At 55.2% G+C, this 17,135-nt stretch overlaps 1 protein-coding gene across 1 annotated transcript in view; it reads right to left on the reverse strand.

Annotated features, from left to right (window-relative positions):
• The window catches only part of LOC132385436 (zinc-binding protein A33-like), a 35,304-nt gene extending 31,769 nt beyond the window's left edge, over window positions 1-3,535 (reverse strand). Inside the window, exons 1-2 of the mRNA XM_059957507.1 lie at window positions 3,368-3,535; window positions 3,048-3,101 (exon numbers count right to left, since the gene is read on the reverse strand). Of these exons, the coding sequence (XP_059813490.1) occupies window positions 3,048-3,101; window positions 3,368-3,535 (222 nt within the window). The remainder of the gene's footprint in view (window positions 1-3,047; window positions 3,102-3,367) is intronic.
• Between the last annotated feature and the right edge of the window lie 13,600 nt (window positions 3,536-17,135).

Genomic DNA, 17,135 nt, shown 5'->3' on the forward strand with positions numbered 1-17,135 from the left:
GCCAAAAGAAAAATCGTTACTCTGGGGCCAAAGTGCAAAACACAGAACCAACAGTCACACACAGCACAAGGCAGATACAGTGCATATAAGACAGCAAGTCACACACAAAATATACTGTGCAGTCCAAATCGCTGAGTCCCTGAATGTTGCACCAGTCTGCAGACGAACAACAGTACAGCTTGTCTTCTGTTGATGAATACTTGGAGCAACACCGATTCCAGTGTCGACACTACGCCACACCGCCTCCGCACTCTGCTTCACTCCAGCAACTTCCCCTGGGCAGGTGGCAGCGCAGCTTTAACCGTGCAGCTCACCCGTCTGCCTCTGCCAGTCGCCAACAAACTAGACTTGCAGCATTCCACACCACCAATGTCCAACAGGATCTTAAAGGCAATCACTCGCTGTCAGACTGCACGTCACTTCCACGCACCGACTCTGACACCAACAACAGCACCGAGACCCGCTCCTTCAGTTTCTCCACCAACGAGCAACTCGCTGATGGTGTCTCCAGCAGTACTTAATGTCCAGCGAGGTCTTGCGATAATAAAAAGACAATACCATGTAGGAATCAAACTGGACCCACTGGAGGCTGTGGTAGAACAAAAGGACCCTCTGAAAATCCTGGCAATTCTGGGCGATGTTTCTCACCCTCTGCATGCCACCTCGGCTGAACAGAGGGGCACTTCCAGTAATAGACTCGCTGCTCCAAAGAGTGGTATATAGGTCATTCATCGAGCCATTAGGCTCTATAATGAGTCAACCTGTAGTCGGGAAGTGATGGCCCCCTCCTGTTAGACTGGAAACCTTTTTATTATTATTCCTTACTTCTCTAATATTTATATAACTGTGAACTTGTAATGCTACTGTGACACTGTAATTTCATTTTGGGATCTATCTATGTATCTTTGGATGGTCCCCAGGAGCCACTGTGCTGACTGTGCCCCCAATCCACCATCTTACCAGAAGCAGAGAGACTTGCCACCATAACCGACCACGGATCGAAACCTACCGAATGGTGAAAGGCCTTGACAGAGCGGATGTGGAGAGGATCTTCCTATAGTTAGGAGCTAAGGACACAGCTTCAGAATAAAGGGGCATCCTCTTAGAACAAAGGTGAGGAGGGATTTCTTTAGTCAGAGGGTGGTTTCCACAGGCAACTGCAGAGGCCAGGCCTTTGGGTATATTTAAGATAGAGGTTGATAGCTTTCTTGATTGGTCAGGGCATGAAGGGATACGGGGAGAAGGTGGGAGATTGGAACTGAGAGGGAAAATGGATCAGCCATGATGAAATAGTGGAGCAGACTCGATGGGCCAAATGGCCTAATTCTGCTCCTATATCTTATGGTCTAACTCTCACTTTTGAATTTTCTCCTGGTTTGGAAAATAGTCTATGCCTTTATTTCTTCTGCCAATGTGCATGAGCACAGCACTGTGTGTTCCTAGGGATCTCTGACACTGCAGGGGGGAGAAGTTCCAACTAAGCATGCCTCTCAGCATCTGATGTGCCCCGCCCCACCCCTGACACACTCGCGAGGGGGCAGCTGTCGAGAAGGTGTCTCCAGCAGTGAAGTGTCAGTAACAGAGCAGGCAGGACTGTTCCCTGGTCTCCGTCACGGCGAGACACGCCGAGGGGAGGATCAGCAGAGGTGCTCACAGCTTCACCGAAGGAAAGCAATGTTTCCACAATAAAATACTGTTCCACTGTTGTGGGCAGTGAAGGTGGTCAAGATTCACAGACAAGGAATGGAAAATGAAGTCGAGGGACACAATGTAGAACACGATCTTCTGGCCCAACAAGCCCCCTCTGCCCAGCGACCCACCCAGCCTAATCACAGGAAAATTTACAATCACCAATTAACCTACTAAGTGTACGAGTCTGGGTTGTGGGAGGAAACCCACACATTCATGGGTACAGACTTCCCACATACGCCACCCGCATTGAACTCAACTCGATGCCCTGAACTGTAAGAGTGCAACAGTAACTCTGCCATGGATGGTCCCAGGCCTGACTGCCCCATCCCATAAAAACCCAGTGTGACAGAAATGCCAACAGAAGCTCCTCATTCATGGGAGAGGAAGGACGGTCGCCTAGCAGGCATATGAAATGCTGATCAACCTTCCATCGGCCCAGGGCAGAGGGTTCTGGTGAGCTGCCGTCGACCACCTATGCCCTAGAAGGGGTGATTGGGACAAGAAGAACTGCCACACCACTGTGGCACCCCCTGACGTTGAACCTTGAGAAGATGAGGGGAGGTCGGGCCCTGGGGTTCCCTGAAAGTGGCATTGCTGGTAGACAGCGTGCTGATCTCAGTTAATCACCTCTTTCGCTGCCACAATGAGGCCACTGTCAGGTTGGAGGAACAACACCTCATAGTCTGGGCAGCCTTCAACCTGACATTGATTTCTCCAGCTTTCAGTAATACCACCCTCCCCCCCTCTCTATTTTCATTCCCTCTCGCCCTTCTCTCCTCATCTCTGTCCTCCCATACTCCCATGATCTACAGACGCACAGTAGAGTGCTTCCTGACACTGCACAGTAAGAAGCTGTGTACGGGAAGGCTCTGCTACGGATCAAGGAGTCCTGGCCCTTCTCTCCACATCTCTGTCCTCCCATACTCCCATGATCTACAGACGCACAGTAGAGTGCTTCCTGACACTGCACAGTAAGAAGCTGTGTACGGGAAGGCTCTGCTACGGATCAAGGAGTCCTGGCCCTTCTCTCCTCATCTCTGTCCTCCCATACTCCCATGATCTACAGACGCACAGTAGAGTGCTTCCTGACACTGCACAGTAAGAAGCTGTGTACGGGAAGGCTCTGCTACGGATCAAGGAGTCCTGGCCCTTCTCTCCTCATCTGTCCTCCCATACTCCCATGATCTACAGACGCACAGTAGAGTGCTTCCTGACACTGCACAGTAAGAAGCTGTGTACGGGAAGGCTCTGCTACGGATCAAGGAGTCCTGGCCAGCTGTCCCGCCACTGCAACAGAGTCTGATCCCAAACTGGGTCACCCGATGAGGGAATGGGAGTGAAGCTGCTGTCCTCACCTGGTAGATGTCCAGCGCCTCATTCACTGGGATGAGGGAATGGGAGTGAAGCTGCTGTCCTCACCTGGTAGATGTCCAGCGCCTCATTCACTGGGATGAGGGAATGGGAGTGAAGCTGCTGTCCTCACCTGGTAGATGTCCAGCGCCTCATTCACTGGGATGAGGGAATGGGAGTGAAGCTGCTGTCCTCACCTGGTAGATGTCCAGCGCCTCATTCACTGGGATGAGGGAATGGGAGTGAAGCTGCTGTCCTCACCTGGTAGATGTCCAGCGCCTCATTCACTGGGATGAGGGAATGGGAGTGAAGCTGCTGTCCTCACCTGGTAGATGTCCAGCGCCTCATTCACTGGGATGTAGTGGTGATATTTGTGCTCCCGGCTGTCCCGGCAAATCCCACAGATCAGTTTCCCGTCCGTCTCACAGAACAGTTTTAGTTCCTCCTCGTGGAGCGGGCAGAATAGGTGCGGGAGATACCTGCAACCCCTCATTTTCCTGCTGTCACCCTCCCACTGCCCCTCCCCACAACTTTCTCCCTCCTCTTCACTCCTCCCCCTCCCAGCCTCCCTGTCGTCTCTCTCCTCCCCATTCCTCCCAGCCTCCCTCTTCCTCTCTCTTTTGCCCTCCCCGTCCCACTGCCTCCAACTCTCCCAGCCTGTCGTCCTCTCCCTCCCTAAACCTGATTCTCTCATCCTAAATGCCTCCCTCCACCTCTCCTCCTCATCCCATCCTTTTCCCCTTTCCCTTGGCCCTGCTCTCTCACTCTCCAAATGGGAGCCTGTGTCCCACAACCCCTCCCTCCACCTCTCCTCCTCCCCATCCCATACCTTTCCCTTCTCCCTTAGCTGTGCTCTCTCCCTCTTTAAAACCCTCCCAATTTCCCTCCAACTCTCTCCCTCATTCTCATTTCCCCTCTCCCTCCATCTTTCCCTCTTACCCTCGCTCTTCCTTGCCCTATTTCCCATGCTCCCACACTCCCTATTCCTCTCCCCCTCCTCTCTCTTCCCCTCCCTATCATCCTCCTTCCCCTCCCTCTGTTTCTCTCTCTCACTCTCACTCTTCCCTTCCCTCACTCTGTCTCTTCCCCTCACCCTCATCTTCCACCTCTCCTCTTCACCCTCAGTAACTCTTGCACCCGCTCCCTCCTTCTGCCTGACTTCCACCCTTACACCCTCACCCCCTCTCCATCTCTCCCCTTCCCCTGCCCTCTCACCCTCCCTTTCCCTCGGGCTGTCTCTCTCCCTCACCTCCCCTCTCTCCCTTTCCTGTTTCCTTGCTCTCTGCCTGGTCCCTTCACTCTCTCTCTCCCCTTCTCCTGCCCTCTCACCCTCCCTTTCCCTCGGGTTGTCTCTCTCCCTCACCTCCCCTCTCTCCCTTTCCTGTTTCCTTGCTCTCTGCCTGGTCCCTTCACTCTCTCTCTCCCCTTCACCTGCCCTCTCACCCTCCCTTTCCCTCGGGTTGTCTCTCTCCCTCACCTCCCCTCTCTCCCTTTCCCGTTTCCTCACTCTCTGCCTGTCCCCTTCATTTTCTCTCTCCCCTTCACCTGCCCTTTGCCTCCTTCTCTCACTCTCCCCATCCATCACCTTCACTCTCTCTCCCTCCCTCTCCCTTTCACCCTCCCCTATCTGGGCACCATTCCTTTCCCTCTCTATTGGACCCCCACCCTCCCTGTGCCACCTTTGCTCCCCCTCTCCTGACCTCTGCCTCTCACTCTCACCCTCCCTTGCTCTCTGCCTCTCTCCCTTCCTCTCCCTCCATCTCTCTCTCTCATTCATCTCTCCTTCTCTCTCCCTTTCCCCTTCCCTCACTCTCTGCCTCTCTCTCACACGCTCCCTTTCCCTCCAGCTGCTTCTCTCAATCTCCTCTCCTTCCCCCTCTCTCTTTCTCTCCCTCTCCTCCACTCTCTCACTCAACCCGTCCTTTTGGCTCACTCCACCTCTCTCCCTTCTCCTCCCTTTCTCTCTCTCCTCTCCCTCATCGCCTCTCTGCCTCACTCGCGCCCTTTCTCTCACCTCGTCCTCCTCTCGCACACTCGTTCTCTCACTATCCCTCTCCCTCCATCTCCCTCTCTCCCCTTCCCTCACACTCTGCGTCTCATTTCCCCTCCAATGTTTCTCCCCCTCCTCTTCCCTCCTTTCCCCTCCCCTCCCCGCCTTCTCCCCCTCCTTTCTCGGCCCCTTCCTCATCTCTTCCTCCCTCCCCCGTGACTCCTCCACACTGCTCCCTGTCCTAGCCACTTCCCTAATGGTCCTCTCCGCCCTCCCTCAGACCCTCTCTCTGACGCCCGCTGGCGGTCGAGCTCTCACTGCCGGGGACCCTCCGCTTCTGCGGCCGCCGATTCCGAGGCCGAGCCACTGGGTTTCCGGGACGCTCAGCGCCGCGGGAGGCCGGCTCGATCCCCGGAGCAGAGCGGGACTCGACTTCCTGATTCCCTGCAGGCTGTGCGAGGGAGGGAGGGGAAGAGGGAGAGGGAAGGAGGGATAGGTAAGAAGGGAGGGAGAAGAGGGAGGGAGGGAGAGAGAGGTGAGGTGGGGGTGAGGGAAGAGGGAGAAGGAGACAATCAAAATAAAAACTACCAGGTATGTTGGGTTTGAAGTGTGTATATTTGATGGGAGTATTATTGGCTAAGGCGATGAACTTAGAGAATGGAACTACCATGAACCTTGATTGAGAGAGGGACAGACCAGGACATCGAGAATCAGACGTGTGATCAGATTAAGGAATTATATAAAAGTTTTAGGGTTGTTACGATATACTTGTACAGCAGCCGGTTAAAGAGGCTGCGCATGCGCCGTTGTTTTTACCTGAAATACCTGTGGAAGTGATGGCGGCGGTGGTGCTCGGAACCCCACGTCTTTTTCAACTTGCAGTTGGCAGCACAACTCTGAGACATCAGAGGGTGAGTGTAAGGAGCAGAAAAATGTCAACCAAGACGAGCAACTGGCCACAAATAGAGACGGGTGCAGTAGCAAGGCCCGGAGGTGAGACAACAGAATCTCGGCGGCACGCAGCATCCGCGGGCGACCCCGTGCCGGGGAACCACGGTCGGGGCAGAAGTCCTCCCCCAGTCAGCGGGCCACCGGCCGGTCGGGGCAGAAGTCCTCCCCCAGTCAGCGGGCCACCGACCGGTCGGAGCAGAAGTCCTCCCCCAGTCAGCGGGCGACCCCGTGCCGGGGAACCACGGTCGGGGCAGAAGTCCTCCCCCAGTCAGCGGGCGACCCCGTGCCGGGGAACCACGGTCGGGGCAGAAGTTTTCCCCCAGTCAGCGGGCCACCGGCCGGTCGGGGCAGAAGTCCTCCCCCAGTCAGCGGGCCACCGGCCGTGCCGGGGAACCACGGTCGGGGCAGAAGTCCTCCCCCAGTCAGCGGGCCACCGGCCGGTCGGGGCAGAAGTCCTCCCCCAGTCAGCGGGCGACCCCGTGCCGGGGAACCACGGTCGGGGCAGAAGTCCTCCCCCAGTCAGCGGGCCACCGGCCGGTCGGGGCAGAAGTCCTCCCCCAGTCAGCGGGCGACCCCGTGCCGGGGAACCACGGTCGGGGCAGAAGTCCTCCCCCAGTCAGCGGGCCACCGACCGGTCGGGGCAGAAGTCCTCCCCCAGTCAGCGGGCGACCCCGTGCCGGGGAACCACGGTCGGGGCAGAAGTCCTCCCCCAGTCAGCGGGCGACCCCGTGCCGGGGAACCACGGTCGGGGCAGAAGTCCTCCCCCAGTCAGCGGGCCACCGACCGGTCGGGGCAGAAGTCCTCCCCCAGTCAGCGGGCGACCCCGTGCCGGGGAACCACGGTCGGGGCAGAAGTCCTCCCCCAGTCAGCGGGCCACCGGCCGGTCGGGGCAGAAGTCCTCCCCCAGTCAGCGGGCCACCGGCCGGTCGGGGCAGAAGTCCTCCCCCAGTCAGCGGGCCACCGACCGGTCGGGGCAGAAGTCCTCCCCCAGTCAGCGGGCGACCCCGTGCCGGGGAACCACGGTCGGGGCAGAAGTCCTCCCCCAGTCAGCGGGCGACCCCGTGCCGGGGAACCACGGTCGGGGCAGAAGTCCTCCCCCAGTCAGCGGGCGACCCCGTGCCGGGGAACCACGGTCGGGGCAGAAGTCCTCCCCCAGTCAGCGGGCCACCGGCCGGTCGGGGCAGAAGTCCTCCCCCAGTCAGCGGGCCACCGACCGGTCGGGGCAGAAGTCCTCCCCCAGTCAGCGGGCGACCCCGTGCCGGGGAACCACGGTCGGGGCAGAAGTCCTCCCCCAGTCAGCGGGCCACCGGCCGGTCGGGGCAGAAGTCCTCCCCCAGTCAGCGGGCCACCGGCCGTGCCGGGGAACCACGGTCGGGGCAGAAGTCCTCCCCCAGTCAGCGGGCCACCGGCCGGTCGGGGCAGAAGTCCTCCCCCAGTCAGCGGGCGACCCCGTGCCGGGGAACCACGGTCGGGGCAGAAGTCCTCCCCCAGTCAGCGGGCCACCGGCCGGTCGGGGCAGAAGTCCTCCCCCAGTCAGCGTGCGACCCCGTGCCGGGGAACCACGGTCGGGGCAGAAGTCCTCCCCCAGTCAGCGGGCCACCGACCGGTCGGGGCAGAAGTCCTCCCCCAGTCAGCGGGCGACCCCGTGCCGGGGAACCACGGTCGGGGCAGAAGTCCTCCCCCAGTCAGCGGGCCACCGACCGGTCGGGGCAGAAGTCCTCCCCCAGTCAGCGGGCGACCCCGTGCCGGGGAACCACGGTCGGGGCAGAAGTCCTCCCCCAGTCAGCGGGCCACCGGCCGGTCGGGGCAGAAGTCCTCCCCCAGTCAGCGGGCCACCGGCCGGTCGGGGCAGAAGTCCTCCCCCAGTCAGCGGGCCACCGACCGGTCGGGGCAGAAGTCCTCCCCCAGTCAGCGGGCGACCCCGTGCCGGGGAACCACGGTCGGGGCAGAAGTCCTCCCCCAGTCAGCGGGCCACCGGCCGGTCGGGGCAGAAGTCCTCCCCCAGTCAGCGGGCCACCGGCCGTGCCGGGGAACCACGGTCGGGGCAGAAGTCCTCCCCCAGTCAGCGGGCCACCGGCCGGTCGGGGCAGAAGTCCTCCCCCAGTCAGCGGGCGACCCCGTGCCGGGGAACCACGGTCGGGGCAGAAGTCCTCCCCCAGTCAGCGGGCCACCGGCCGGTCGGGGCAGAAGTCCTCCCCCAGTCAGCGGGCGACCCCGTGCCGGGGAACCACGGTCGGGGCAGAAGTCCTCCCCCAGTCAGCGGGCCACCGACCGGTCGGGGCAGAAGTCCTCCCCCAGTCAGCGGGCGACCCCGTGCCGGGGAACCACGGTCGGGGCAGAAGTCCTCCCCCAGTCAGCGGGCCACCGACCGGTCGGGGCAGAAGTCCTCCCCCAGTCAGCGGGCGACCCCGTGCCGGGGAACCACGGTCGGGGCAGAAGTCCTCCCCCAGTCAGCGGGCCACCGGCCGGTCGGGGCAGAAGTCCTCCCCCAGTCAGCGGGCCACCGGCCGTGCCGGGGAACCACGGTCGGGGCAGAAGTCCTCCCCCAGTCAGCGGGCCACCGACCGGTCGGGGCAGAAGTCCTCCCCCAGTCAGCGGGCGACCCCGTGCCGGGGAACCACGGTCGGGGCAGAAGTCCTCCCCCAGTCAGCGGGCGACCCCGTGCCGGGGAACCACGGTCGGGGCAGAAGTCCTCCCCCAGTCAGCGGGCCACCGGCCGTGCCGGGGAACCACGGTCGGGGCAGAAGTCCTCCCCCAGTCAGCGGGCCACCGACCGGTCGGGGCAGAAGTCCTCCCCCAGTCAGCGGGCCACCGACCGGTCGGGGCAGAAGTCCTCCCCCAGTCAGCGGGCCACCGGCCGTGACGGGGAACCGCGGACTGATGGACGGCTGTGGACTAACGACAGCGTTGTAGCACGAACAAGTTCCAGGGTACCAGACGGCAGTCTTTTTGCACTTGAGGTCGGCAATAGGTTTGTGTTCGCAGATGAGGCCGAAGGCAAAGCCCTCACAAAGATTTCAGCTGCTTTTGCCAGATACGCTATCGGTGAGAAAAAAATGAGACCTATGAATGGCGCTTGTTCAGCAAACGGCAACAAGACCGAGGTTTCTTCTTTGAATCGTTTCTTGCCAGCGTTAGATCACTTGCAAAGAAAGACACGTAATCTCTGCTTGTGTGTGTCAGACAGTGTGCTATGAGACAAGACGGTACTGGGCATGAACGACTCCCAAACCAGAAAACGTCTGTTACAAGAGAGAAAGCTATCGCCCAGTGACTGCACTGACATCTGTAAGAGCTCAGAAATGTCCGAATCACACCCAGAAGCATTCAGCACAGCTGCAGACAGCAGGTCCGCTACTGTCCATGGGATTAAACCTCACGCTAACAAGAAAGGTTCAAAGCATCCTGCAGAGAAGGCGAGTGCGAGTGGGGCCTTGAACAGCCAGAGAAGCAAAGTGAACCCTTGCCAGTACTGTGGCACGGAACATACAAGAGACAAGCAGCAATGCCCAGCGTATGGACAGGCGTGCAAGGCGTGTGGCATTCGAAATCACTTTGCAAAGGTATGCAAGCAGAAGCCCGTGCGTGGGGTGGGAGCACAAAGGGATGACCAGACCGACAGCGACAGCAGCACCGAGTCTATCGCCAATGTCAGCAGTTTGAAGAGAAAGGGTGACGCATTCGCACAGATGCTCATCAGTGGAAAGCTAACAGCCGACAGTGGGGCGAGCTTTAACATTTTACCCCGCAAATACTTGGAGAGAGTAGATCACACAGTAAGACAATGCAGAGAAAAGGTGATGATGTGGAACAAGACCACCATGGATGCAGAGGCGACGTGCAGAGTGAAATTGTTTAACCCCGTGACGAACCGCAAGTATTCTGTCGAATTTGTCCTGGTCACTGAGGACTTTACACCATGGCTGGGAAGCGGGGCCGGCCAGCAAATGAAGCTGAATTACGGTCACCGATGGCAACTTTCGCAGGGTGCATGCATTCCCACTCAGTCCGCAGCAGGAGAACGCTGTGCAGAGGAGTCCGATGATGCGCTCGGGGAGCTTCCGGGTGCAGCCCACCTGCAGACTGATTCAACCCACAGTGTTACCCCCACCACGTCTACCTCACGCTTTGAAGCGGAAAGAGAAAGCCCAGCTTGATCAGCTGGTAGACCGCAAGGTGATAGCCCCAGTCCATGAAGCTACAAGGTGGGTTAGCCAGCTGGTGGTCGCAGAGAAGAAGAATCGCATTGACCCTCGACCATTGAACAAAGCGCTGAGGAGAGAACACTACCCCCTTCCGGTGATAGAGGACATTTTGCCAGATCTCGACCAGGCTAAGGTTTTCAGCAAGCTCGATAAGAGTTCTGCATTCTGGCAAGTGAAATTGGACAGCGAATCGGGCGTGCTCGCCACCACCAACGCGCCTTTCGGGAGGTATTGATGGCTCAGACTTCCGTTTGGAACCAGCGTGTCATCAGAGAACTTCCAGCGCAGAGTGCACACCGGGAGTGATCGGCGTCGCGGACGACTTTCTGGTGTACGGAGAAGGGGAAACGCAGGGAAGGGCAACCGCGGATCATGATGTGAAACTTGAGTAGCTATTACAGCGTCGTGCAGAGCAGCATATCAGGCTCAACAAGAACGAATCTGTCTTCAGAGCGACAGAGATACCCTTTTGGGGGCATCTCTTCACAAGTGAGGGACTTCAGCCTGATCCTAAAAAGGTCGCTGACGTTCTCAACCTGCCAGCACTCGCAAATGTGCAGGAAGTGCAGCGACTGATCGGATTTGTCAACTATCTGAACCGGTTTCTACCACGTCTCTCGGATACCCTTCAGCCAATCAGACAGCTGACAGAGCCAGATGTAGCATGGGAGTGGTCAGCTGAGCAGCGAAACGCTCTCTCCAAGATCAAGCGGATGGTATCCGCAGCACCGGTGTTGGCAGACTACAATTCAAAGGAGGAGCTGTCCCCCACAAAGGGCGTCCGGTCGCTTAGGCAAGCAGAGCGATGCTCGCGATGGTTTTCACACTTGAGCGTTTTCATCAGTACACTTCTGGCCGTTTCACGAGAGTACTCCGCGATCACAAGCCGCTGGAAATGATATTAGGAAGGCACCAAAACGCCTACAGGGAATGCTTCACCCGCAGAGCGATGATTTCGACATCACCCACTGTCCAGGAAAGCTCATACTCTCGCGGATACGCTATCGGGAGCAGTCAGCGGTACTCCAGGTCAGGAGAGCAGCTCCGACGAAGTCAGCATGCTATCGCACCTGCCAATCCGTGATGAGCGTCCAGAGCAGATTCGCACAGAAGCAGCGAAAGATGCGTCATCATCAGCGGATGGCCGAGCGAACGCGACGCGCTACCAGGGCAACTCACACCTGACTGTAGCTCGCAGGCCAAGACGGCTGAATCTCCAATGGTGAGCGTGTCATCACACCGCAAAGGCGAGGGCGAAAGCGAATGAAGGAAAGAATCCATTCCTCAGTGCCTCAGGCGCGCACGGGAATGTCTGTTTTGGCCAGGCCTGAGCAGCGGCATCAAGCAATGTATTGCTACATGTGATGGTTGTCGCACATACAAAATAAGTCAGCAGAAAGAATCGCTTGTGAGTCATGGGGTACCTGCTCAGCCGTGGGAACAGATAGGTACCGACCTACTTACATTCGAAGCAAAAGAGTACCTCGTCACCGTTGATTACTTCAGCAATTTCTTCGAGGCAGATCTTCTTTGCGATACGACCAGCGCAGCCGTTATTCGCAAATTGAAGGCGCGTTTTGTGAGATATGGAAGCCCAACACAAGCGGTTAGTGATAATGGGCCACAATACACATCAGCGGAGTTTCACAGATTTGCACGAGAATGGGATTTTGTGCACTTGTGCAGCAGTCCCGGAAATAGCAAAGCGGAGGGAAAAGCTGAATCAGCAGTTAAAACAGTTACGCGGATCCCCAGAAAGAGCAACAAATTGCGATCACATCCCTACCTCCCACTTCTAGACCATGGCAACGCACCTTCGCAAGGGCACAGCACGAGTCCTGCCCAGCGTTTGATGAATCGCCTCACACGCACCCTCCAGCCTACAACGGCGAGTTTACTGGAACCCAGAACTGTACGCGAACTCCAGCGTATGAAACAATGCGTCAGCAGCAGGCCGACAATTACAACAAATCAGCCAAAGGTCTTGCCCCACTCGACAAAGGGGATACCGTGTGCGGGTAACCCCTGGTGCAAAGTAAAAAGAATTGGGGGAAAGTAACTGTGTGTCAGCGCGCGGATGAGCGTCCATGTTGTTCAAACCCCTTCTGGGATCTGCCGACGTAATCGCGCACATCAACGAAAGATCTGAGGATCGGTCTGAAAAGCTGATCACACAAGATCAGGCAGAATCAGGTCAAACAACCGGGATCAATGCCCACAGTGCGCCGAGCGCGTCAAATGCACACAAACTCCAGCAGAGGCCAATGACAATGCCCACAGTGTGTCTACAGGATCAAATGCACACAGACACTAGCAGAGGCCAATGACAATGCCCACAGTGTGTCTACAGGATCAAATGCACACAGACACTAGCAGAGACCAATGACAATGACCACAGTGTGTCTACAGCATCACATGCACACAGACACTAGCAGAGACCAATGACAATGACCACAGTGTGTCTACAGCATCACATGTACACAGACACTAGCAGAGACCAATTTCAATTACCACAGTGTGTCTACAGCATCACATGCACACAGACACTAGCAGAGACCAATGACAATGACCACGGTGTGTCTACAGGATCAAATGCACACAGACAAACACCAGCAGAGGCCAATGACAATGACCACAGTGTGTCTACAGGATCACATGCACACAGACACTAGCAGAGACCAATGACAATGCCCACAGTGTGTCTACAGGATCAAATGCACACAGACAAACACTAGCAGAAGCCAATGACAATGACCACAGTGTGTCTACAGGATCAAATGCACACAGACAAACACTAGCAGAAGACAATGACAATGACCACGGTGTGTCTACAGCATCACATCCACAGAGACACTAGCAGAGGCCAATGACAATGACCACGGTGTGTCTACAGGATCAAATGCACACAGACACTAGCAGAGACCAATGACAATGACCACAGTGTGTCTACAGGATCAAATGCACACAGACAAACACTAGCAGAAGACAATGACAATGACCACAGTGTGTCTACAGGATCAAATGCACACAGACACTAGCAGAGACCAATGACAATGACCACAGTGTGTCTACAGCATCAAATGCACACAGACAAACACTAGCAGAGGCCAATTACAATGACCACAGTGTGTCTACAGGATCAAATGCACACAGACACTAGCAGAGGCCAATGACAATGACCACAGTGTGTCTACAGCATCAAATGCACACAGACAAACACTAGCAGAGGCCAATGACAATGACCACGGTGTGTCTACAGGATCAAATCCACACAGACACTAGCAGAGACCAATGACAATGACCACAGTGTGTCTACAGCATCAAATGCACACAGACACTAGCAGAGGCCAATGACAATGACCACGGTGTGTCTACAGGATCAAATGCACACAGACACTAGCAGAGACCAATGACAATGACCACAGTGTGTCTACAGCATCACATGCACACAGACACTAGCAGAGGCCAATGACAATGACCACAGTGTGTCTACAGCATCACATGCACACAGACAGTAGCAGAGGCCAATGACAATGACCACGGTGTGTCTACAGGATCAAATGCACACAGACACTAGCAGAGACCAATGACAACTACCACGGTGTGTCTACAGGATCAAATGCACACAGACACTAGCAGAGACCAATGACAATGACCACAGTGTGTCTACAGCATCACATGCACACAGACACTAGCAGAGACCAATGACAATTACCACAGTGTGTCTACAGCATCACCTGCACACAGACACTAGCAGAGGCCAATGACAATGACCACAGTGTGTCTACAGCATCAAATGCACACAGACACTAGCAGAGACCAATGACAATGACCACAGTGTGTCTACATCATCAAATGCACACAGACACTAGCAGAGGCCAATGACAATGACCACGGTGTGTCTACAGCATCACATGTACACAGACACTAGCAGAGACCAACCTCAATTACCACAGTGTGTCTACAGCATCACATGCACACAGACACTAGCAGAGGCCAATGACAATTACCACAGTGTGTCTACAGCATCACATGCACACAGACACTAGCAGAGGCCAATGACAATGACCACAGTGTGTCTACAGGATCAAATGCACACAGACACTAGCAGAGGCCAATGACAATTACCACAGTGTGTCTACAGCATCAAATGCACACAGACACTAGCAGAGGCCAATGACAATGACCACAGTGTGTCTACAGGATCAAATGCACACAGACACTAGCAGAGGCCAATGACAATTACCGCAGTGTGTCTACAGCATCAAATGCACACAGACACTAGCAGAGGCCAATGACAATAACCACAGTGCGTCTACAGCATCAAATGCACACAGACACTAGCAGAGGCCAATGACAATGACCACAGTGTGTCTACAGGATCAAATGCACACAGACACTAGCAGAGGCCAATGACAATGACCACAGTGTGTCTACAGCATCAAATGCACACAAACACTAGCAGAGGCCAATGACAATGACCACAGTGTGTCTACAGGATCAAATGCACACAGACACTAGCAGTGACCAATGACAATGACCACAGTGTGTCTACAGCATCACATGCACACAGACACTAGCAGAGGCCAATGACAATGACCACAGTGTGTCTACAGGATCAAATGCACACAGACACTAGCAAGGGCCAATGACAATGACCACAGTGTGTCTACAGGATCAAATGCACACAGACACTAGCAGAGGCCAATGACAATGACCACAGTGTGTCTACAGGATCAAATGCACACAGACACTAGCAGAGGCCAATGACAATGACCACAGTGTGTCTACAGGATCAAATGCACACAGACACTAGCAGAGGCCAATGACAATGACCACAGTGTGTCTACAGGATCAAATGCACACAGACACTAGCAGAGGCCAATGACAATGACCACAGTGTGTCTACAGGATCAAATGCACACAGACACTAGCAGAGACCAATGACAACTACCACGGTGTGTCTAGAGGATCAAATGCACACAGACACTAGCAGAGACCAATGACAATGACCACGGTGTGTCTACAGGATCAAATGCACACAGACACTAGCAGAGACCAATGACAATGACCACAGTGTGACTACAGCATCAAATGCACACAGACAATAGCAGAGACCAATGACAATGACCACAGTGTGTCTACAGCATCAAATGCACACAGACACTAGCAGAGACCAATGACAATTACCACAGTGTGTCTACAGCATCACATACACACAGACACTAGCAGGGACCAATGACAATGACCACAGTGTGTCTACAGCATCACATGCACACAGACACTAGCAGAGACCAATGACAATGACCACAGTGTGTCTACAGGATCAAATGCACACAGACACTAGCAGAGGCCAATGACAATGACCACAGTGTGTCTACAGGATCAAATGCACACAGACAAACACCAGCAGAGGTCAATGACAATGACCACAGCGTGTCTACAGGATCAAATGCACACAGACACTAGCAGAGGCCAATGACAATGACCACAGTGTGTCTACAGGATCAAATGCACACAGACAAACACCAGCAGAGGCCAATGACAATGACCACAGCGTGTCTACAGGATCAAATGCACACAGACAGTAGCAGAGGCCAATGACAATGACCACGGTGTGTCTACAGGATCAAATGCACACAGACACTAGCAGAGGCCAATGACAATGACCACAGTGTGTCTACAGCATCAAATGCACACAGACACTAGCAGAGGCCAATGACAATGACCACAGTGTGTCTACAGGATCAAATGCACACAGACACTAGCAGAGGCCAATGACAATGACCACAGTGTGTCTACAGCATCAAATGCACACAGACACTAGCAGAGGCCAATGACAATGACCACAGTGTGTCTACAGGATCAAATGCACACAGACACTAGCAGTGACCAATGACAATGACCACAGTGTGTCTACAGCACCAAATGCACACAGACACTAGCAGAGGCCAATGACAATGACCATAGTGTGTCTACAGGATCAAATGCACACAGACACTAGCAGAGGCCAATGACAATGACCACAGTGTGTCTACAGGATCAAATGCACACAGACACTAGCAGAGGCCAATGACAATGACCACAGTATGTCTACAGGATCAAATGCACACAGACACTAGCAGAGGCCAATGACAATGACCACAGTGTGTCTACAGGATCAAATGCACACAGACACTAGCAGAGGCCAATGACAATGACCACAGTGTGTCTACAGGATCAAATGCACACAGACACTAGCAGAGGCCAATGACAATGACCACAGTGTGTCTACAGGATCAAATGCACACAGACACAAGCAGAGACCAATGACAATGACCACAGTGTGTCTACAGCATCAAATGCACACAGACACTAGCAGAGACCAATGACAATTACCACGGTGTGTCTACAGGATCAAATGCACACAGACACTAGCAGAGACCAATGACAATTACCACAGTGTGTCTACAGCATCAAATGCACACAGACACTAGCAGAGACCAATGACAATTACCACAGTGTGTCTACAGCATCACATGCACACAGACACTAGCAGGGACCAATGACAATGACCACAGTGTGTCTACAGCATCACATGCACACAGACACTAGCAGAGGCCAATGACAATGACCACAGTGTGTCTACAGGATCCAATGCACACAGACACTAGCAGAAGCCAATGACAATGACCACAGTATGTCTACAGGATCAAATGCACACAGACACTAGCAGAGGCCAATGACAATGACAACAGTGTGTCTACAGCATCACATGTACACAGACACTAGCAGAGACCAATTTCAATTTCCATAGTGTGTCTACAGCATCACATGCACACAGACACTAGCAGAGGCCAATGACAATGACCACAGTGTGTCTACAGCATCAAATGCACACAGACACTAGCAGAGGCCAATGACAATGACCACAGTGTGTCTACAGGATCAAATGCACACAGACACTA

This window comes from Hypanus sabinus (genome assembly GCF_030144855.1).
Source record: "Hypanus sabinus isolate sHypSab1 chromosome 5 unlocalized genomic scaffold, sHypSab1.hap1 SUPER_5_unloc_1, whole genome shotgun sequence".
NCBI classification, from domain to species: Eukaryota; Metazoa; Chordata; class Chondrichthyes; order Myliobatiformes; family Dasyatidae; genus Hypanus; species Hypanus sabinus.